Raw genomic sequence first — 21,258 nt, 5'->3', positions numbered from 1 at the left:
AACACCAGGACGGGCAGGAAGCTGGGATGGGGGGAGAGCCAGGGAGGGCCTCTCCAAGAGCCCCTGGAATGCTGGGCTATGGACCCTGGTAACCATCGCAAAAGCTGTGGAAAGTTGGGAGTTGGAGCCTGACAACTGTCACAAAGGCCATGGAATGTTGGGAGTTGGAGCCTGACAACTGTCACAAAGGCCATGGAATGTTGGGGGTTGGAGCCCGAGAACTGTCACAAAGGCCATGGAATGTTGGGGCTTAGACCCTGGCGACAACCAACAGCTCCTGGCTATTGGGGTTTGGACCCTGGAGCTGTCAACAGCTCATGAGCTTTGGGGCTTGGACTTTGCAAAGGCCAAGGGCACGTGGATTGTGTGCTATTGACCCTGCAAAGGCCAAGAACCTTTGGATATTGGGGTTTAGACCCTGCAAAGGCCAAGAGCCTTTGGATATTGGGGTGTAGACCCTGCAAAGGCCAAGGGCCTTTGGATATTGGGGTTTAGACCCTGCTAAGGCCAAGGGCCTTTGGATATTGGGGTTTAGACCCTGCTAGGGCCAAGGGCCTTTGGGCATTGCTGTTTACTCTCTGCTCGTGCCAAGGGGAGGATGGAGACCCGGCGGGTGAGTGAGAAAGCCACTGCTCTCCTTGTGCCAAGCCCAGCAGGGACCTGGGAGGGCCTGGGCTGGGCCTCGGGGAACAGTTCCCTTTGGGAATAGCAAGGGATTAACAGTTGGCTGTTCCGGAGCTGGCAGCAGCTTTGGTGCTCGCTGTGGGGACAGGTGTGGGAGGGAATGGGTGGCTCCTGGCCATCCCAGAGCACAGCCACATCTCCTCCTCCATCCTTGTCCCACTGGAGGCTGTGGGCACAAACAAGGGAGCAGCTTTTCATTGCCTTCCCCTCACCCAAATTACAGCACAGCCTCAGTGCTTCCCAGAGTCCAGAATGAGTTTCTCCCAGACATCTCTGAAATGATCCCTAGTGGCCCAGAGGAGGTCACAAGCATGATAGGAAGATGCTCCAAGGGCTGGAGCACCAGTGGCAAGGGAAAAGGATGCAAGAGTTGGGGTTGTCCAGCCTGGAGAAGGTTCCAGGGTGACCTTAGAGCCCCTTCCAATGCATGAAAGGGCTGCATGAGAGCTGGAGATGGACTTAAGCCAGTGGCCTGCAGGGACAGGACAAATGACAAAAGCTTCCCACCAAGACAGGGCAGGGATGGATGGGATATTGGGAGGGAGTTCTGCCCTCTGAGGGTGCTGAGGCCCTGGCACCCAGGCTTGAGGTTTCCCAGAGAAGCTGTGGCTGCCCCTGGATCCCTGGGAGTGTTCAAGGCCAGACTGGCTGGGGCTCTGGGCAACTCCCCTTCTGGTGCTCTTAGAAGTGATGAAACACCTTCCAGCATGTTCATTTCTGCTGCTGTCAAACTACTGGGCTGAAAATATTCCCAAGGAGGGGAGGAAGAGCTCAGCTGGAATTGCTGTGCTCTGGGACAGGCTGGGAGGCACTCAGAGGCGACTGCCTCAGGGGCAGCCATGCAGTCTGAGTGTGCTCTTCCCCGTGCTCTTGCAGGGAGCTCGAGGGCTTTCTCAGCAGGGACGTTCCTCCGGAGCCCCTGAGGTGAGTAAAGTGTGCTGAGCTGGCTGGCATTTTGAAACTGGTTCTCCATGAATGGATGCTGGTTCTTGTGGGATCAGAAAAGAGGTATCTCAGTGCTGCTTTGGAATGGGAACAGAACACCTGACTAACAGCTGGATGTGGGCTTTCAGGCGCTGGTAGGCGACAGTGACAGCATGGCCAATTCCATCATCTGCACCGACAATCCTGGGAACATCCTCTCAACTCTGACATCCACTGATGAACAGCATCCTTTTGAATTGGTTCGGGAAGCTACAGAGAACTGGGGGCGCATGCAGCGGCATTTTGATCAAATGGAGGAGAGAACTCAGAGGATCAGAAGCCGCTGCCAGCTGATAGACTCTCTGCTAGAAGAAATCAGTAGGTGAGTCTTTCCTCCTCCTCCTCCTCCTCCTCCTCCTCCTGCATTCCAGAAACAATCTGCTTCCAGGCCGGGGAGTTCAGAGGAGTCCCTGGTGAAGAAGTCACCTGCCTACCATGTGTAGTCCTCAGTGTGGCCCTCGAGCATCGTCCGGTCTGGTTTTTCCATGCTCTTCTGTGACTCCCAAGGCTGTCTGGGAGCTGCAGAGCCATGTTGCAATAGGAGACTCCTTCTCGCCGTGCTGCTTCCCTGAATTCTGTTCTTTAAGTGCCCCTGCCCAGCCATAGCTTCTCACTGAAAGAAGGCAGCCTCTGGAGGATTTTCCTGGGAGGGAAAGAGCAAGGTCTTCCTTAGCCCACTGCCCCCAGCTCCATCCTGGAGAGCTGAAAATGGCATTGCTGACTCTTCAGGCCTCTTGATTCTTCTGACTGAGCCTTGTCTCTGCAGTGACTGTGCAAACCTTGAGAAGTCCAGGGAAATGCTGCTGCAATGCACTGGAATCCCGGAGACAGGAGCCTTGTGTCTGCATCTGAAGAACACCAAGCAGCGGAAGGAAGCATCAGCCCAGGCCGAACAGGCAGAGCAGCAGGACAGGATGGAGGTTGGTTTTGGAAATGAGACTGGTTTTCCCTTGAAAACTCGTCTTGCCCCTTCTTCTACACTGGAGGACTTGGCTGCACTCGAGGGAGAAGACCCATTGTTGCAGAGCGAGCTGGAAGTCAAGAGGCAGTCATTGGAGGAATTGCAGCTTCAGAGGGATCTGCTGCAGCAGGAGAGGGATGATGTTAGCACGGCTCTGAACACCTTATTGCTCGGCAGCACCTGTGGGAGGGGGAGTTGTGGCAGCCAGATCAGCCCAGATGCTGTTGCTGGCAGGAGAAGACGGGCACACTGCTGTGCACACCTGGCTCAAGACGGCACATGCGTTTATGAGCCAGGGATATGCGTGTTCATCAGCAAAGTGTTGCATGCTTCTGCAAAATGTGTTGCTTTGGGCAGCCACAGAGCCTCTAAAACGGGGATCGGAGCTGGGGAAGGGTCTGGAGCACAGGTGTGACCAGGAGCAGCTGAGGGAGCTGGGGGGGCTCAGCCTGGAGAAAAGGAGGCTCAGGGGGCACCTTCTTGCCTTCTACAGCTCTCTGTGACAGGAAGCTGCAGCCAGGTGAGGGTCAGGCTCTGCTCCCAGGGAACAAGGGACAGGACAAGAGGAAACAGCCCCAAGCTGTGCCAGAGGAGGTTTAGATTGGGTGTTACAGGATAGCTGCAAGAGAAGGCTTTGTTTCTGATGGTCTCTGTCAGACAGTCTCAGTTCTGGGGAATGTGATAGGTTGGGCAAATGCACAGCAGACGTTCTGATTTGGCCACATCAGGCAGGCGTCCACAAGTCACAAAATGTCTGCTCAGCACAAGAGCCATTTCCCGGCGAGGCATCCTCTCCTTGCAGAGAGCTGCGTAGAATATGTGAGGAGGAGAAACTTAGACGAGAGTTTTGATGTGGCAGGGGGAAATCCTGTATATTTCCCCTTGATTCAGCAAGCAAATTTGTTTTCACAAATCTTCCTGAAAATGTCCAGCAATGAAATATATCCAGATAATAACTGTGTTTCCCAAGTGGCAGTTGCAGAAGATGCAGTATTTTTGGGTGACAACACGGAGTTTGGAGTGGGGATGTTTGTTGGGAAGGAGCTGTCTGGTCCCAGGCAAGCCAGCAGGGCCTGACACAGCACTTCCAAGGTAACAGTGCCAGAGGCTTTTGGCAGCCCCGGCTATCAGAGCTGCATAGGGCAGATGCTGTGAAACTTTGAGCCCAGAGCACAGGTGCTCCTTGTCCTCTGGCTGCCTGCGAGGTGCCACTGGCTGGCTCTGCACAGGGCTCCCGAGGAAGGGCTCGAGCTGTACCTTGTCCCACTTCCAGGTTTCCCAGGAGCAAGATTCATCGAGCTGCTCTCTGGAGCAGCTGGGCCCGGAATCCTCTGGCCAAGGGCACGCACTGGCCCAGGTGTGCCGAGAGCAGGAGCTGCTGGGCCAGAAGGCTGACCTTGAGGGCCGACTGGCAGCCATGGAGTGGCTCCAACAAGACCTTTCCAGGCAGCTGGAGGAGACCAGGTAAAGGCAGGGAGCAGAACCTTTTCAGATCTATTTACATTCCATGGACAGAATATGGAAGAGTCCCAAGAACAAAAATATGCCACAATGTGAAGGTTCTTTTTCTGACACCTAAAGCCAGCAAAGCTCTCGTGAGCCCTGGGCTCCTGTTTGTGCTGCCGAGCACACTCCTGTGGGAAGTCCAAAGCAATCCACCCAGCCCTGAACTGAGTAGTAGGTAAACCATGCAGATGCTGAGTGAAACCTCAGGTTTCTCTTGGCTTTGGTTTCTTCTTCTGGGCATTGAACGTCCCTCATTCCTTAGCAAGTAGCTTGACATGATCCTGATCTTCAGAACTGAAGCTTCGTCTTCAGCATTCCAGGCTCCGACCTTGGCACGTTGGGAGTAGCACACTGCCATTCAGGGGGAAGCCAGAGGCTCCTGCTGAAAATCTTGAGGGCTTTCTGCTTCCAAGCACACGCTTGAGAAGTGTGGGACAGGCCCTAGAGCTGGCTGGAGAGCAGCAGGGAAAGCTCTTTGGAATTCTCAACAGCCTCTGGGGATTCTTGCTGATTGTTGATGGGCACCCAGCTGCCAAACCTGCCAACCTCCCTTTGGATGGTCCCTCTCACTCTGTAAAGGAGGACAAGTGCCTCGGGCTACTGCCTGCTTGGCCCACAACACTAAAATAAAGGTGGCAAGTCTACTCCATGACCTTGCAAGAGTTTAAACTGCAGTCTCTGCATTCAGGTAGTTGTTGTTCAGACAAAAGGGTGGCCTGATTTTTTACAAGTGCTGCTATGAGATGACCATGAGATTTTACTGTGTCACGCAAAGTAGTTCTGAAGCCACATAAATACAGGGTGTCTGGAAGATGATGGACCTTTATGTCCATTATCAAGAGCATTAAAAAGTCAGCAGTCAGCAAGGACAAGAGTCTGTTGTGTCCCCCTGCAGAGAAGCTTGGAAGTGCTGATGAGAGAAGGGCTGTGAGCAGAGGCTGGGCTTTTGCTCGTCGCCCCAGCCTGTTTGGACACAGCTAGCCAGTGTCATAGGTCAGGATCAGCAACTGAAGGTTTGGCTGTTGAGGCCAAGTTGGGCTGGGCTGTCTGTGCTATGTCAGGCCATAGGGAAGGCCTGGGCAGTCCCTCAGAGGGCCCTGCTCTGCTGTTGAGATGGCACAAATGTGCCTTGCCTGGGCGAGTTTCCACGTGGCCCATTTCCCATACTCAGGTGTGGGGATCTTGAGCCACGTTGTCCTGGAATACCCGGCTGTGGGTGTCTGGAGCAAGCAACTCATGTCTCTCCGTATGTGCAACTCATAGGTCAGCAAAGGAGAGCCTGGAATCCAGGCTGATTGCTGCTCAGCAGCAGATATCTCAGCTGGAGACCACCAGGAACCATCTGGAGGCTCAAGTGCTCACAGTCACACAGGCCAAGGAGGTGATAGAAGGTGAGAACCTCGTGTGCTTTGTTTGTGGTGCTGCCCCTGCCTAGAGAACTAAGCACCCTGTAAAGCTGCCTCTGTCCACAGAGCTTCTGAGGAGTGGTGGGGCTTGGTGGCACTGAAAGGGCCTGAGGTCAGTAAAGTCAGTAAAGACTCTGACTCTTGCTGTTGGTCGTGTTTGTAGGAGAAGTGAAGTGCCTGCAAGATGAGCTGGAAGCAGAGAGATCTCTCAGGAGGCAGGAACGGGAAGACACAGCTCAACAGCTCCTGCAGGCAGAGCAGCAGCATCATGAAAGCCTCAGGCTTCAGGGAACTGCTCAGCAACTGGAAATAAAGAAGCTCCTGCAAGACCTGGTAGGGGACAGTACACTTCTGGAGTGTCCAAGCCAGCCCTGTGGGTTGGTTTAGCACAATCAGAGCCTGAGGGTGTGAAAGGGCAGCAATCCTCTGCCAAGGCCTCCCGCTGCTGGGCCGGGCAGCAGAGGCAGCAGCTTGGACTTGGAGGTGCCTGAGAGCCCCCAGGATGGTGCTGGGACAGTAAATGCAGCCACAGCTTCAGTGAGGGCGTAAGAGGAGTTCCAGAGCAGGTTGGGCAGTGCCCACCCAAAGCGTGGCAGCCCAGGGCAGGATTGTCCCTGAGTCCCACCTGCCACGGAGCAGATGCCAGCGTGGAGCACTTGCCGGCATGGAGCAGATGCCAACAGTGCTGCTGGCTGCAGGCGTGGGAACTCGGTTCCTTTCTTGCTGTGCTTCCATGGTGGACAGAGGGATTAGCTTTGGGCTGGAAGCAAAGGGAACAGGCCCCTTGTCCCTGGTCCTTCAGTCCTTGTGACTGGGGTGTCAGGGAAGGGAAGGTGACACCTCCTTTTCTGAGCACTTGGACTCGACGCTTGGGAAGGTCTTTGCCAACAGAAGAGATTCCACGAGTCTGTGATTCTTGCACCTGCTGAGCCTCCTTTTGAATTCCATGACAGGACACGGTTTCTGGAGTGCTGTTGTCTTTTCCGGTTGGGGGTTGTGGGAGGGATGAAGCTTCACCTTTTTCAGCAGGGAGCTTGCCTGGGACTTCATCTTGCAAATTTCTCCTCCCCTCCTCAGGCAAGTGAGCGTGAAAGGCACCGTGCAGAGATGCAGGAGACGCTGGAGCAATGGGAAAAAGAGAAGGCAGAGAGAGAGCAGGAGCACAAGAAGGTGCTGTTTGAGATGAGGCAGAAAGATGCCACCCTGCTGGCCCAACAAGAAGAACTAAGGAGATTTGAAAATGCCAAGCGACAGGTAATGACTGAGAGAGGAGAACTGGTGTGATTTTTTGCAAGGCTGGAGCTGTGGGAGATGGCAGGACATGGGGCTGTGTGGAGCATGCCCTCCGTGTCTTCTACATTGAACTGGGGGAGGTGAAAGCTGAACGGGGCTGTCTTTGGGACCAGCAATGAGCCCTCTCATAGGAAGCCAGGCAGAAACATCAGCTATCAGCTGAGATCTTTGTGCTGCTCTTGTGCTCTGTTGTTCTAAGATGTACCTCAGGGTACCTTCGCTGTTCTCTTTCCGCTCCCCTTTTGGTGTGTACTGGTAGGTGTTCACAGCCAAAGTGAGTTTGTAGCTCTTTTCTTATGTGGAAACGGGGGGTGAGGGGGGTGCAGCAGCAACATTGACAAGAGAAAAATCTTTTTAAAGACTTGCCTGGAGTATTTCTGAACAGTAACCCAGAGATGTCTTCTGGGCTGTGTTTTAAGTCACTTCCTGGGAAGCTGTGTTGGCCCCGGGGCAGGCAGTGGCCCAGGGGAGCAGCAGCCGAGTGCTGTGAGAGCACGTGAGCCCATCAGTCTTTGCCTCTGCCACACGGATGCTGCAGGAGAAGTGTGAAGCCCTCTGCTCTTTCCTTCGGTGCAGGTGCTGCTGGAAGAGCAGAAGGAGAAGAGTGCTTTATCAGAGGCACTGCTCCAGACTCAGGGAGAGCTCAGCCGAGCCCACCAGCAGGTCCAGCAGCTCAGGCAGGAGGTGAAAGAGCTGCAAGAGAAGGGGCAGGTAAGTGTGAGTAGGCAGGCAACAGAGGGCAGGGCAGGGACAAGGGCACAAAAGGCAGCTCCTGGGACTGAGGAGGCAAGGGCTGCTTCAGGCCCTGGGAGCACAGAGCCTGGTAAGCTCCAGAGCTCAGCCCCAGGAAGGAAGGCTTGCAGTGGAAGCAGAGCTGGCTAGAGAAGCCAAAAGAAGCAGCTGAAGGAATGGGATTTTGAGGCAGCACGTGGAACAAGCTGAGCCTGAGGGCAGGTCCCAGGAAGTTGCTTTGCATTTTGTTGCCAGACCATCAAGGCAAATCTGCAAGCTGAGCTGCAGGAAGCTCGCAGTGAAGTCCAGGCAGTGCAGAGGAGGCACAAGGAAGAGCTACACGGCCTCAAAGAGGAAATGAATCTGCTCCTTGAGCAGAGGGAGGCTCTACAAAAGCAGGTGAGTGAAACAGCACTGGCATGGCAGCCATGCAGCGAGGGGTCTGTGGCCTTCTTGCTTTTCCATGGCAGAGCAGCAGCTGGTGGGGTGATCCCTGGGGCTGTCTCGGGCTCTGGGGGCTCCATGGCAGCTGCTCTGTAGGACACACAGTGCTCTGCTGAATCTCAGCTGCTGCTCTGGACAGCTGGGCTAGTCCTCTGGGCTGTTGGCCAGCAACCATCAGCATGGATTCCTGCTGGCCTCTCCTTGCCAGCCTTGGTTTGGGAGGTGCTTTTTCAGGTGCCCTTGGTGGTGGGCCACTTAGAGACTGAAACAAGTTGTCCATATCCAGTGTGAATCTGGTGCTCTCAGGACAGGGAGAAATGGAAAGTTGTCCTTTGCCTTTCCTCTCAGCCTGTGCTGTGGCTGACAGTGACAAGCTGTGGCTGCAGCCCCTGACTGCTTTGTTCCCTTTGACTGGAGGTGGGAGAGTTGACATCTCAGCTGGCAGCCTCCCGAGAGTCCCGGGAAACGACTGTCCAGAGAGCCCAGCAAGAGGTGAGGGAGGCCCAGGAAGAGTCCAGGCAGAAGCTGTCGGAGGTTGAACACGTCCAGAAGATCCTGGAGGAGGCAGAAAATCTGAACAAGGAGCTGCAAGTGCATGTGGAGTCCTTGAAGAGGGAAAGGAATCGCTGGGAAGAAGTGGCTCAGCAAAATTCAGAATTGCAGGCTTCGGTGGATGTCCTAGAGAGTGAAAAAGCCAGGTAAATGAAAGCCTGTGGGACTCTGCATTGTGGTGAATGGATTCCCTCTTTGCCCTCTTTGCACCTGCCAGGGGCTCTGGCAGCATTTCCTAAGTGGCAGATTCTGAACTCTCCATGCAGACACTTCTCCTTGTCTGGATGTTGTCTTTCATTTTCTTTACTTTTAAGACTTCAAACAGAGTTTTTCTGCAGAGAAAGGATTTGGGGGTAGCTCTTTCCCTCTAGGGGGTATTGTGTTTTTAGGTGGGTGTGTTGACACTGCCCGAGCTGCATTGTAAGGAGCTGGATACATCCATCAGCTCCACCTTAGGTCCTGTAACTTGAGGCCTCTGGGATTTGGATCAGCCTGGCCTCTGATGCTTTTTCTGGGCAGAACCATCTGAAGGCCCTGATTGCTGATCTAGGCCAGATTGCCCTCGGAGGCAGCCCAGCAACAAGAGCGGCTCTGTTGCATGGTTCCTCATAAAATGTGCCCCGGTGCCTGGAGGGCGTCTTCATTGCAAGACTTTGTTAGGTTTGTATTCACATTCCCACCTCAAAAAGAAGGTAGGGCATGTAGGCAGGAACTCCCTGTTCTTTTAGGGCCAAAAGCAGAGTAGGCACATGCTGGGCTTTGACTGCAGGGAGAACAAACAGCCAAGTTGTTTAGACAGACCTCATCAGACAGAGGAGTTTTTCCCTGAGGTGCTGCAAGTCCTGAGAGTTTATAAAATCTGATACCGTGTAGCAATGAGTTGCTTGCTTCCCTTCTAGGCTGATAGTGTCTCTGGAGGAGAAGAACCAGCGCCTCAGAACTCTGGAAAAACAGAACCTGCTGCTGAACAATCGCGTATCTCGGTTATTTTCTGCTCTTAAGCAGGCAGAGCAGCTCTGTTCTGAGCATAGAAGACAAAGGCAGGAGCTCAACACCCAGGTAAGCTGTGCAGTGGCATCCTCTTCTCCAGGGACACACAACAGCACCTTTGCCTTGGAGGCCCCAACCTCTTTCCCCTCCCAGCAGCACGCACAGCTGCCGTCTTCTGCCCGGGGCTGCTGCTGCACCCTGAGGCCGAGGCTGGATCTGCTGTCTGCTGCCCAAGTTTTGCACCGTTCTCTCCCGGCTCCCAGCAGGAAATCTGGGAGGGGAGCAGCAGCAGACTCCTCTGGAGCCTCTGTGTCCCTCAGTTAGCAGTGTTGTCCCAGACAGAGTTGGTGCCTGTGCCGGGCACTGAGCAATGTGGGGACACAGAGGTGGCTATGGCAGGCTGGGCAGGGCACTTCCAGCGCAGCCATCTCAGCTGCTGTTCAGAGCTGCAGCCTCAAGGATGCCCATTGCCTCCCTTTCCCTCTTTTCTCTACATTGGTCTCCTTTGGAATCCTTGCTTTTCTGCCTTTTGGTTTTGGCATGGTTTTTGCCTGAAATCATTTCTTCTTTGCTGCTCTCCCTGCGGCCCACTCTGCAGCCTCAGGAGCAGCCCTGTCCCTGAGGCTCTGTGCATCCATCTTCCAGATCCAGGCCAAGCTGCTGGCAGAGATAGAGCAGACAGCTCACCAGGCAACTCAAGAGAAGCAGCTGCTGGAAACTGAGGTGTCTGAGCTGCGTGTGAGGCTCCAGAGCTCTGAGGAAAGAGCAGAGGCCATGGCCATACAGTGTAAGGACGTGGAGCTGGAGCTGAGGAAGACACAAGCTCAGAGGGACCATCTCAGAGCCCACAATCAGGAGCTGCTGAAACAGCTGGAGCAAAGTGAGCAAGGTACAGCTTCTCCTCTCCCACCCACTGCCCCATCCTGCCTCACCTGCGGGGATCTCGCTGATGGCTCGCAGAGGAAAAGTGCCCAGAGATGGCAGAGGGAAAAACAACCAGCAGGAGATTTATCCATCCAAGTGCCAGTGAAAGCTTTTTCTTGAGAAAGATGCTGTGGCTGCCAGTGCCATCCGGCTGTGCCATGGCTGATCCCGTGCACAGCTGGAGCCTTCCAGGTGCCGTGTCTGTGCTGAGGAGCTGTAGGAGGATGCCTCAGCTCGATTCCCCCAAACTCCAGGCCCTGCCAGAGCCTCCAGGCTACTGGCTTCTCTGGAGCAGAGCTGCACAGGCATCCCCTCTCCTTTGTCTCTCTTGGATTGCTCACTCTGCACAAGGCCAAGAGCAAACACACTTTCCCGTCCCTCTGAACATTTCCCCTTTCATTCCTGCTTTTTTCTCTGCCTGCAAATTTCCTTCATTTCTGTCAGCTTTGGAGCCCTTGTGGGCTCAGGGCCTGACAAACTCAGCCAGGCAGAGAAGACACTGCTGTTGTCTCTGCAGGATGCACATCAGTTTGCCTTTGCTTTGCTTTTCCCCTTCTCCTTTCTCCTGTTCCTTCCCCCTCCCTGCTGCAGATTTGTGGGAGGCAGCAGTCAAGCACACCTCTCGAGAAACTGCCCTGGAGAAAGAGGCCTGTGAAAGGCAGGAAGAGGCTGTGACTCTTCGTCAGGAGGTGGCATCTCTGCAGAGGAAATTGGAGAGCCTGCAGAAGGAAAGGATGGATGTGCTGGTGAGATTGGCGGATGCCACAAAGGGCCATTTCCTAGCTGTGTTTGCACATTCAGTTAATAGTTCTAAGGAGCACCTTTTTCCAGTTAAACTTCTCCAACTGCGTTCTTCTGAATAAGGAGGAGAAGATGTTGTAGTCATGTCAAAGCCAGTTAATGCTGAGCCTGCTGATTTTCCTCCATGCTGGGCTTCTGTGCCCTAGAAGCTTTAGTCCTCAATGTCCACACTGCCTCTATGGACATTGCATGCTTTGGGGAATTCCTCGTGTCCAAACCCATGTCCAGATTCCTAAATATCTGGATCTGGAAGGAGGGGTGAGAAGACCAAGTTTGCTGTGAATAGAAAGGTGTTTGGCCTTGGCCATCTGAGAGCAGCCAGTGGGGAGAGAAGAGAGGAAAGCCAAGTGCTGATCCACACCAGGACGTGTGCCTGCAAGGGGAGAACTCGTCCTGAGTGGCAGCAGAGGATGACAGAGGGATCTGGCCATTGCTGCTCCAAGAGAGGGCAGTGGGGCTCTCGGGGATGGAGCCATGGAAACTCTACACAGCAGAGCTGGAAAACCACTGCTGTCAGCCCAAGCCCAGGGAAGGAAATGCTGGCGGTGTTTGCTCTTCCCTTCCTCCCTGATGGAGAGCACATCCTCGTGGCACTGCCTAAATCCTGCTTAGCATGGACTTGAAATCCTGGCTGCAGTTCTGGCAGCTCCTCCCCAGAGGAGCACTGGAGTGGGGCTGCAAGAGCTTGGGGAAGGGCAGAAAGGAAGCTGGGACAGGCTGAGGGAAGGAGCGGTATCAAGGGGGGAAGACCAGCAAAGGTCTGCAGCATCCCGAGGGGCAGAGAGAGAGGGGCAGCCAGTGCCTGCCCCTGCAGCAGGAGTCCAGATCTGGTCTGAAAAGCAAACCGAGGGGGCGAATGAGTGACCCTTTTTCTCCCTGTTTTGGCAGCATGGACAGGAATTGAACCAGCAGCACATGAGAGATGTGGAAGAGAAGAATGAAATGCATGCAGCTGAGTTAAGATATCATAAGGAAAATACTCAAGAATGGGAAGTGGAGAGAGAAGGCGAGCAGGAAGAGTTGGAGCATGGGGCTGCTTCTTTGAAGAAATGGAGAGAGAACACCCAAGTACTGAGTGCTGCACTGAAGAAAAGTGAAATTGCCAAAGGGACTCTGATGAAACACTTGTACATCCTGATGGGAAAGTCTGGTATCCAGGAAGGCACTGGCATTGACCTTCAGTCCACTCCAGGGTCCCTGAATTATTCCAGTGCTGTTTCCCATGAGGAGGTGGGTCTCTATCCCTGTCAGTCCAGGCCTGCTTGGGTAAAGCAGCCCGGGCTGCAGCAGGCAGCCTTGTCTGTCTGCCTGGCTCCAGCCAGAGACCATTGACTGCCAGATTGTTTCCTGGCTCACCCAGAAAGACTGCTCCAGCTCTGGAGCTTACTGTTCCAATCTGCTCCAGGCCAAAAGCTGGGCATGGGGAGCTGCTTTTCCTGTGCCCATGCAACAAATGGGGGTTTGGATTTGGTGTGGGAAGTAATGGAGCAGGTGAGCAGAGGGATGGACTAAACTGAGTGATGGACTAAAGTGGACCAATGGCTGAAAATCAGCTGCACTCCTGGTGCTTAGAGTAAATGGTATTGCCAGTTGTAGAAGATGCAGTATTTTTGGGTGACAACACGGAGTTTGGAGTGGGGATGTTTGTTGGGAAAGAGCTGTCTGGTCCCAGGCAAGCTAGCAGGGCCTGACACAGCACTTCCAAGGTAACAGTGCCAGAGGCTTTTGGCAGCCCCGGCTATCAGAGCTGCATAGGGCAGATGCTGTGAAACTTTGAGCCCAGAGCACAGGTGCTCCTTGTCCTCTGGCTGCCTGTGAGGTGCCACTGGCTGGCTCTGCACAGGCCTCCCGAGGAAGGGCTCGAGCTGTACCTTGTCCCACTTCCAGGTTTCCCAGGAGCAAGATTCATCGAGCTGCTCTCTGGAGCAGCTGGGCCCGGAATCCTCTGGCCAAGGGCACGCACTGGCCCAGGTGTGCCGAGAGCAGGAGCTGCTGGGCCAGAAGGCTGACCTTGAGGGCCGACTGGCAGCCATGGAGTGGCTCCAACAAGACCTTTCCAGGCAGCTGGAGGAGACCAGGTAAAGGCAGGGAGCAGAACCTTTTCAGATCTATTTACATTCCATGGACAGAATATGGAAGAGTCCCAAGAACAAAAATATGCCACAATGTGAAGGTTCTTTTTCTGACACCTAAAGCCAGCAAAGCTCTCTTGGGCTCCTGTTTGTGCTGCCGAGCACACTCCTGTGGGAAGTCCAAAGCAATCCACCCAGCCCTGAACTGAGTAGTAGATAAACCATGCAGATGCTGAGTGAAACCTCAGGTTTCTCTTGGCTTTGGTTTCTTCTTCTGGGCATTGAACGTCCCTCATTCCTTAGCAAGTAGCTTGACATGATCCTGATCTTCAGAACTGAAGCTTCGTCTTCAGCATTCCAGGCTCCGACCTTGGCACGTTGGGGGTAGCACACTGCCATTCAGGGGGAAGCCAGAGGCTCCTGCTGAAAATCTTGAGGGCTTTCTGCTTCCAAGCACACTCTTGAGAAGTGTGGGACAGGCCCTAGAGCTGGCTGGAGAGCAGCAGGGAAAGCTCTTTGGAATTCTCAACAGCCTCTGGGGATTCTTGCTGATTGTTGATGGGCACCCGGCTGCCAAACCTGCCAACCTCCCTTTGGATGGTCCCTCTCACTCTGTAAAGAAGGACAAGTGCCTCGGGCTACTGCCTGCTTGGCCCGCAACACTAAAATAAAGGTGGCAAGTCTACTCCATGACCTTGCAAGAGTTTAAACTGCAGTCTCTGCATTCAGGTAGTTGTTGTTCAGACAAAAGGGTGGCCTGATTTTTTACAAGTGCTGCTATGAGATGACCATGAGATTTTACTGTGTCACGCAAAGTAGTTCTGAAGCCACATAAATACAGGGTGTCTGGAAGATGATGGACCTTTATGTCCATTATCAAGAGCATTAAAAAGTCAGCAGTCAGCAAGGACAAGAGTCTGTTGTGTCCCCCTGCAGAGAAGCTTGGAAGTGCTGATGAGAGAAGGGCTGTGAGCAGAGGCTGGGCTTTTGCTTGTCGCCCCAGCCTGTTTGGACACAGCTAGCCAGTGTCATAGGTCAGGATCAGCAACTGAAGGTTTGGCTGTTGAGGCCAAGTTGGGCTGGGCTGTCTATGCTCTGCCAGGCCATAGGGAAGGCCTGGGCAGTCCCTCAGAGGGCCCTGCTCTGCTGTTGAGATGGCACAAATATGCCTTGCCTGGGCGAGTTTCCACGTGGCCCATTTCCCATACTCAGGTGTGGGGATCTTGAGCCACGTCGTCCTGGAATACCCAGCTGTGGGTGTCTGGAGCAAGCAACTCATGTCTCTCCGTATGTGCAACTCATAGGTCAGCAAAGGAGAGCCTGGAATCCAGGCTGAGTGCTGCTCAGCAGCAGATATCTCAGCTGGAGACCACCAGGAACCATCTGGAGGCTCAAGTGCTCACAGTCACACAGGCCAAGGAGGTGATAGAAGGTGAGAACCTCGTGTGCTTTGTTTGTGGTGCTGCCCCTGCCTAGAGAACTAAGCACCCTGTAAAGCTGCCTCTGTCCACAGAGCTTCTGAGGAGTGGTGGGGCTTGGTGGCACTGAAAGGGCCTGAGGTCAGTAAAGTCAGTAAAGACTCTGACTCTTGCTGTTGGTCGTGTTTGTAGGAGAAGTGAAGTGCCTGCAAGATGAGCTGGAAGCAGAGAGATCTCTCAGGAGGCAGGAACGGGAAGACACAGCTCAACAGCTCCTGCAGGCAGAGCAGCAGCATCATGAAAGCCTCAGGCTTCAGGGAACTGCTCAGCAACTGGAAATAAAGAAGCTCCTGCAAGACCTGGTAGGGGACAGTACACTTCTGGAGTGTCCAAGCCAGCCCTGTGGGTTGGTTTAGCACAAGCAGAGCCTGAGGGTGTGAAAGGGCAGCAATCCTCTGCCAAGGCCTCCCACTGCTGGACCGGGCAGCAGAGGCAGCAGCTTGGACTTGGAGGTGCCTGAGAGCCCCCAGGATGGTGCTGGGACAGTAAATGCAGCCACAGCTTCAGTGAGGGCGTAAGAGGAGTTCCAGAGCAGGTTGGGCAGTGCCCACCCAAAGCGTGGCAGCCCAGGGCAGGATTGTCCCTGAGTCCCACCTGCCACGGAGCAGATGCCAGCGTGGAGCACTTGCCGGCATGGAGCAGATGCCAACAGTGCTGCTGGCTGCAGGCGTGGGAACTCGGTTCCTTTCTTGCTGTGCTTCCATGGTGGACAGAGGGATTAGCTTTGGGCTGGAAGCAAAGGGAACAGGCCCCTTGTCCCTGGTCCTTCAGTCCTTGTGACTGGGGTGTCAGGGAAGGGAAGGTGACACCTCCTTTTCTGAGCACTTGGACTCGACGCTTGGGAAGGTCTTTGCCAACAGAAGAGATTCCACGAGTCTGTGATTCTTGCACCTGCTGAGCCTCCTTTTGAATTCCATGACAGGACACGGTTTCTGGAGTGCTGTTGTCTTTTCCGGTTGGGGGTTGTGGGAGGGATGAAGCTTCACCTTTTTCAGCAGGGAGCTTGCCTGGGACTTCATCTTGCAAATTTCTCCTCCCCTCCTCAGGCAAGTGAGCGCGAAAGGCACCGTGCAGAGATGCAGGAGACGCTGGAGCAATGGGAAAAAGAGAAGGCAGAGAGAGAGCAGGAGCACAAGAAGGTGCTGTTTGAGATGAGGCAGAAAGATGCCACCCTGCTGGCCCAACAAGAAGAACTAAGGAGATTTGAAAATGCCAAGCGACAGGTAATGACTGAGAGAGGAGAACTGGTGTGATTTTTTGCAAGGCTGGAGCTGTGGGAGATGGCAGGACATGGGGCTGTGTGGAGCATGCCCTCCGTGTCTTCTACATTGAACTGGGGGAGGTGAAAGCTGAACGGGGCTGTCTTTGGGACCAGCAATGAGCCCTCTCATAGGAAGCCAGGCAGAAACATCAGCTATCAGCTGAGATCTTTGTGCTGCTCTTGTGCTCTGTTGTTCTAAGATGTACCTCAGGGTACCTTCGCTGTTCTCTTTCCGCTCCCCTTTTGGTGTGTACTGGTAGGTGTTCACAGCCAAAGTGAGTTTGTAGCTCTTTTCTTATGTGGAAACGGGGGGTGAGGGGGGTGCAGCAGCAACATTGACAAGAGAAAAATCTTTTTAAAGACTTGCCTGGAGTATTTCTGAACAGTAACCCAGAGATGTCTTCTGGGCTGTGTTTTAAGTCACTTCCTGGGAAGCTGTGTTGGCCCCGGGGCAGGCAGTGGCCCAGGGGAGCAGCAGCTGAGTGCTGTGAGAGCACGTGAGCCCATCAGTCTTTGCCTCTGCCACACGGATGCTGCAGGAGAAGTGTGAAGCCCTCTGCTCTTTCCTTCGGTGCAGGTGCTGCTGGAAGAGCAGAAGGAGAAGAGTGCTTTATCAGAGGCACTGCTCCAGACTCAGGGAGAGCTCAGCCGAGCCCACCAGCAGGTCCAGCAGCTCAGGCAGGAGGTGAAAGAGCTGCAAGAGAAGGGGCAGGTAAGTGTGAGTAGGCAGGCAACAGAGGGCAGGGCAGGGACAAGGGCACAAAAGGCAGCTCCTGGGACTGAGGAGGCAAGGGCTGCTTCAGGCCCTGGGAGCACAGAGCCTGGTAAGCTCCAGAGCTCAGCCCCAGGAAGGAAGGCTTGCAGTGGAAGCAGAGCTGGCTAGAGAAGCCAAAAGAAGCAGCTGAAGGAATGGGATTTTGAGGCAGCACGTGGAACAAGCTGAGCCTGAGGGCAGGTCCCAGGAAGTTGCTCTGCATTTTGTTGCCAGACCATCAAGGCAAATCTGCAAGCTGAGCTGCAGGAAGCTCGCAGTGAAGTCCAGGCAGTGCAGAGGAGGCACAAGGAAGAGCTACACGGCCTCAAAGAGGAAATGAATCTGCTCCTTGAGCAGAGGGAGGCTCTACAAAAGCAGGTGAGTGAAACAGCACTGGCATGGCAGCCATGCAGCGAGGGGTCTGTGGCCTTCTTGCTTTTCCATGGCAGAGCAGCAGCTGGTGGGGTGATCCCTGGGGCTGTCTCGGGCTCTGGGGGCTCCATGGCAGCTGCTCTGTAGGACACACAGTGCTCTGCTGAATCTCAGCTGCTGCTCTGGACAGCTGGGCTAGTCCTCTGGGCTGTTGGCCAGCAACCATCAGCATGGATTCCTGCTGGCCTCTCCTTGCCAGCCTTGGTTTGGGAGGTGCTTTTTCAGGTGCCCTTGGTGGTGGGCCTCTTAGAGACTGAAACAAGTTGTCCATATCCAGTGTGAATCTGGTGCTCTCAGGACAGGGAGAAATGGAAAGTTGTCCTTTGCCTTTCCTCTCAGCCTGTGCTGTGGCTGACAGTGACAAGCTGTGGCTGCAGCCCCTGACTGCTTTGTTCCCTTTGACTGGAGGTGGGAGAGTTGACATCTCAGCTGGCAGCCTCCCGAGAGTCCCGGGAAACGACTGTCCAGAGAGCCCAGCAAGAGGTGAGGGAGGCCCAGGAAGAGTCCAGGCAGAAGCTGTCGGAGGTTGAACACGTCCAGAAGATCCTGGAGGAGGCAGAAAATCTGAACAAGGAGCTGCAAGTGCATGTGGAGTCCTTGAAGAGGGAAAGGAATCGCTGGGAAGAAGTGGCTCAGCAAAATTCAGAATTGCAGGCTTCGGTGGATGTCCTAGAGAGTGAAAAAGCCAGGTAAATGAAAGCCTGTGGGACTCTGCATTGTGGTGAATGGATTCCCTCTTTGCCCTCTTTGCACCTGCCAGGGGCTCTGGCAGCATTTCCTAAGTGGCAGATTCTGAACTCTCCGTGCAGACACTTCTCCTTGTCTGGATGTTGTCTTTCATTTTCTTTACTTTTAAGACTTCAAACAGAGTTTTTCTGCAGAGAAAGGATTTGGGGGTAGCTCTTTCCCTCTAGGGGTTATTGTGTTTTTAGGTGGGTGTGTTGACACTGCCCGAGCTGCATTGTAAGGAGCTGGATACATCCATCAGCTCCACCTTGGGTCCTGTAACTTGAAGCCTCTGGGATGTGGATCAGCCTGGCCTCTGATGCTTTTTCTGGGCAGAACCATCTGAAGGCCCTGATTGCTGATCTAGGCCAGATTGCCCTCGGAGGCAGCCCAGCAACAAGAGCGGCTCTGTTGCATGGTTCCTCATAAAATGTGCCCCGGTGCCTGGAGGGCGTCTTCATTGCAAGACTTTGTTAGGTTTGTATTCACATTCCCACCTCAAAAAGAAGGTAGGGCATGTAGGCAGGAACTCCCTGTTCTCTTAGGGCCAAAAGCAGAGTAGGCACATGCTGGGCTTTGACTGCAGGGAGAACAAACAGCCAAGTTGTTTAGACAGACCTCATCAGACAGAGGAGTTTTTCCCTGAGGTGCTGCAAGTCCTGAGAGTTTATAAAATCTGATACCGTGTAGCAATGAGTTGCTTGCTTCCCTTCTAGGCTGATAGTGTCTCTGGAGGAGAAGAACCAGCGCCTCAGAACTCTGGAAAAACAGAACCTGCTGCTGAACTATCAGGTGTCTCAGTATCACTCTGCTCTTCAGCAGGCAGAGCAGCTCTCTTCTCACCGCGCTGGACAACTGCGGGAGCTCAACACCCAGGTAAGCTGTGCAGTGGCATCCTCTTCTCCAGGGACACACAACAGCACCTTTGCCTTGGAGGCCCCAACCTCTTTCCCCTCCCAGCAGCACGCACAGCTGCCGTCTTCTGCCCGGGGCTGCTGCTGCACCCTGAGGCCGAGGCTGGATCTGCTGTCTGCTGCCCAAGTTTTGCACCGTTCTCTCCCGGCTCCCAGCAGGAAATCTGGGAGGGGAGCAGCAGCAGACTCCTCTGGAGCCTCTGTGTCCCTCAGTTAGCAGTGTTGTCCCAGACAGAGTTGGTGCCTGTGCCGGGCACTGAGCAATGTGGGGACACAGAGGTGGCTATGGCAGGCTGGGCAGGGCACTTCCAGCGCAGCCATCTCAGCTGCTGTTCAGAGCTGCAGCCTCAAGGATGCCCATTGCCTCCCTTTCCCTCTTTTCTCTACATTGGTCTCCTTTGGAATCCTTGCTTTTCTGCCTTTTGGTTTTGGCAAGGTTTTTGCCTGAAATAATTTCTTCTTTGCTGCTCTCCCTGCGGCCCACTCTGCAGCCTCAGGAGCAGCCCTGTCCCTGAGGCTCTGTGCATCCATCTTCCAGATCCAGGCCCTGCAGGACACAGTGCTGCAGATGGAGGCTTCCCAAACAACTCGAAAGAAGCAGCTGCTGCAGACGTTTGAGGAGTCTCGAGCAGGAGAATGGGCTTTGAGGGACTCTGTGGACGTGCTGGAAACTGAGGTGTCTGAGCTGCGTGTGAGGCTCCAGAGCTCTGAGGAAAGAGCAGAGGCCATGGCCATACAGTGTAAGGACGTGGAGCTGGAGCTGAGGAAGACACAAGCTCAGAGGGACCATCTCAGAGCCCACAATCAGGAGCTGCTGAAACAGCTGGAGCAAAGTGAGCAAGGTACAGCTTCTCCTCTCCCACCCACTGCCCCATCCTGCCTCACCTGCGGGGATCTCGCTGATGGCTCACAGAGGAAAAGTGCCCAGAGATGGCAGAGGGAAAAACAACCAGCAGGAGATTTATCCATCCAAGTGCCAGTGAAAGCTTTTTCTTGAGAAAGATGCTGTGGCTGCCAGTGCCATCCAGCTGTGCCATGGCTGATCCCGTGCACAGCTGGAGCCTTCCAGGTGCCGTGTCTGTGCTAAGGAGCTTTAGGAGGATGCCTCAGCTCGATTCCCCCAAACTCCAGGCCCTGCCAGAGCCTCCAGGCTACTGGCCTCTCTGGAGCAGGGCTGCACAGGCATCCCCTCTCCTTTGTCTCTCTTGGATTGCTCACTCTGCACAAGGCCAAGAGCAAACACCCTTTCCTGTCCCTCTGAACCTTGCCCCTTTCATTCCTGCTTTTTTCTCTGCCTGCAAATTTCCTTCATTTCTGTCAGCTTTGGAGCCCTTGTGGGCTCAGGGCCTGGCACACTGAGGCAGGCAGAGAAGACACTGCTGTTGTCTCTGCAGGATGCACATCAGTTTGCCTTTGCTTTGCTTTTCCCCTTCTCCTTTCTCCTGTTCCTTCCCCCTCCCTGCTGCAGATTTGTGGGAGGCAGCAGTCAAGCACACCTCTCGAGAAACTGCCCTGGAGAAAGAGGCCTGTGAAAGGCAGGAAGAGGTTGTGACTCTTCGTCAGGAGGTGGCATCTCTGCAGAGGAAATTGGAGAGCCTGCAGAAGGAAAGGATGGATGTGCTGGTGAGATTGGCGGATGCCACAAAGGGCCATTTCCTAGCTGTGTTTGCACATTCAGTTAATAGTTCTAAGGAGCACCTTTTTCCAGTTAAACTTCTCCAACTGCGTTCTTCTGAATAAGGAGGAGAAGATGTTGTAGTCATGTCAAAGCCAGTTAATGCTGAGCCTGCTGATTTTCCTCCATGCTGGGCTTCTGTGCCCTAGAAGCTTTAGTCCTCAATGTCCACACTGCCTCTATGGACATTGCATGCTTTGGGGAATTCCTCGTGTCCAAACCCATGTCCAGATTCCTAAATATCTGGATCTGGAAGGAGGGGTGAGAAGACCAAGTTTGCTGTGAATAGAAATGTGTTTGGCCTTGGCCATCTGAGAGCAGCCAGTGGGGAGAGAAGAGAGGAAAGCCAAGTGCTGATCCACACCAGGACGTGTGCCTGCAAGGGGAGAACTCGTCCTGAGTGGCAGCAGAGGATGACAGAGGGATCTGGCCATTGCTGCTCCAAGAGAGGGCAGTGGGGCTCTCGGGGATGGAGCCATGGAAACTCTACACAGCAGAGCTGGAAAACCACTGCTGTCAGCCCAAGCCCAGGAAAGGAAATGCTGGCGGTGTTTGCTCTTCCCTTCCTCCCTGATGGAGAGCACATCCTCGTGGCACTGCCTAAATCCTGCTTAGCATGGACTTGAAATCCTGGCTGCAGTTCTGGCAGCTCCTCCCCAGAGGAGCACT

At 54.2% G+C, this 21,258-nt stretch overlaps 1 protein-coding gene across 1 annotated transcript; it reads left to right on the top strand.

Annotated features, from left to right (window-relative positions):
* Positions 1–598: 598 nt before the first annotated feature.
* LOC137484406 (centrosome-associated protein CEP250-like) lies at positions 599–20,673 on the top strand. Its single transcript, XM_068208280.1, has 28 exons — positions 599–613; positions 1,561–1,608; positions 1,758–1,990; positions 2,435–2,588; positions 3,903–4,093; positions 5,399–5,526; positions 5,705–5,874; positions 6,619–6,795; positions 7,094–7,108; positions 7,411–7,545; positions 7,822–7,965; positions 8,428–8,708; positions 9,462–9,621; positions 10,198–10,441; positions 11,068–11,222; positions 12,166–12,507; positions 13,165–13,355; positions 14,654–14,781; positions 14,960–15,129; positions 15,874–16,050; positions 16,349–16,363; positions 16,666–16,800; positions 17,077–17,220; positions 17,683–17,963; positions 18,717–18,876; positions 19,453–19,756; positions 20,383–20,537; positions 20,593–20,673. The coding sequence occupies exons 1-28, from the start codon at positions 599–601 to the stop codon at positions 20,671–20,673; spliced, it is 4,533 nt and encodes a 1,510-aa protein (XP_068064381.1).
* The last annotated feature ends 585 nt before the right edge of the window (positions 20,674–21,258 follow it).

Source organism: Anomalospiza imberbis, chromosome 17, assembly GCF_031753505.1.
Source record: "Anomalospiza imberbis isolate Cuckoo-Finch-1a 21T00152 chromosome 17, ASM3175350v1, whole genome shotgun sequence".
Classification (NCBI taxonomy): domain Eukaryota; kingdom Metazoa; phylum Chordata; class Aves; order Passeriformes; family Viduidae; genus Anomalospiza; species Anomalospiza imberbis.
This window is presented reverse-complemented; position numbering and strand designations above follow the sequence as displayed.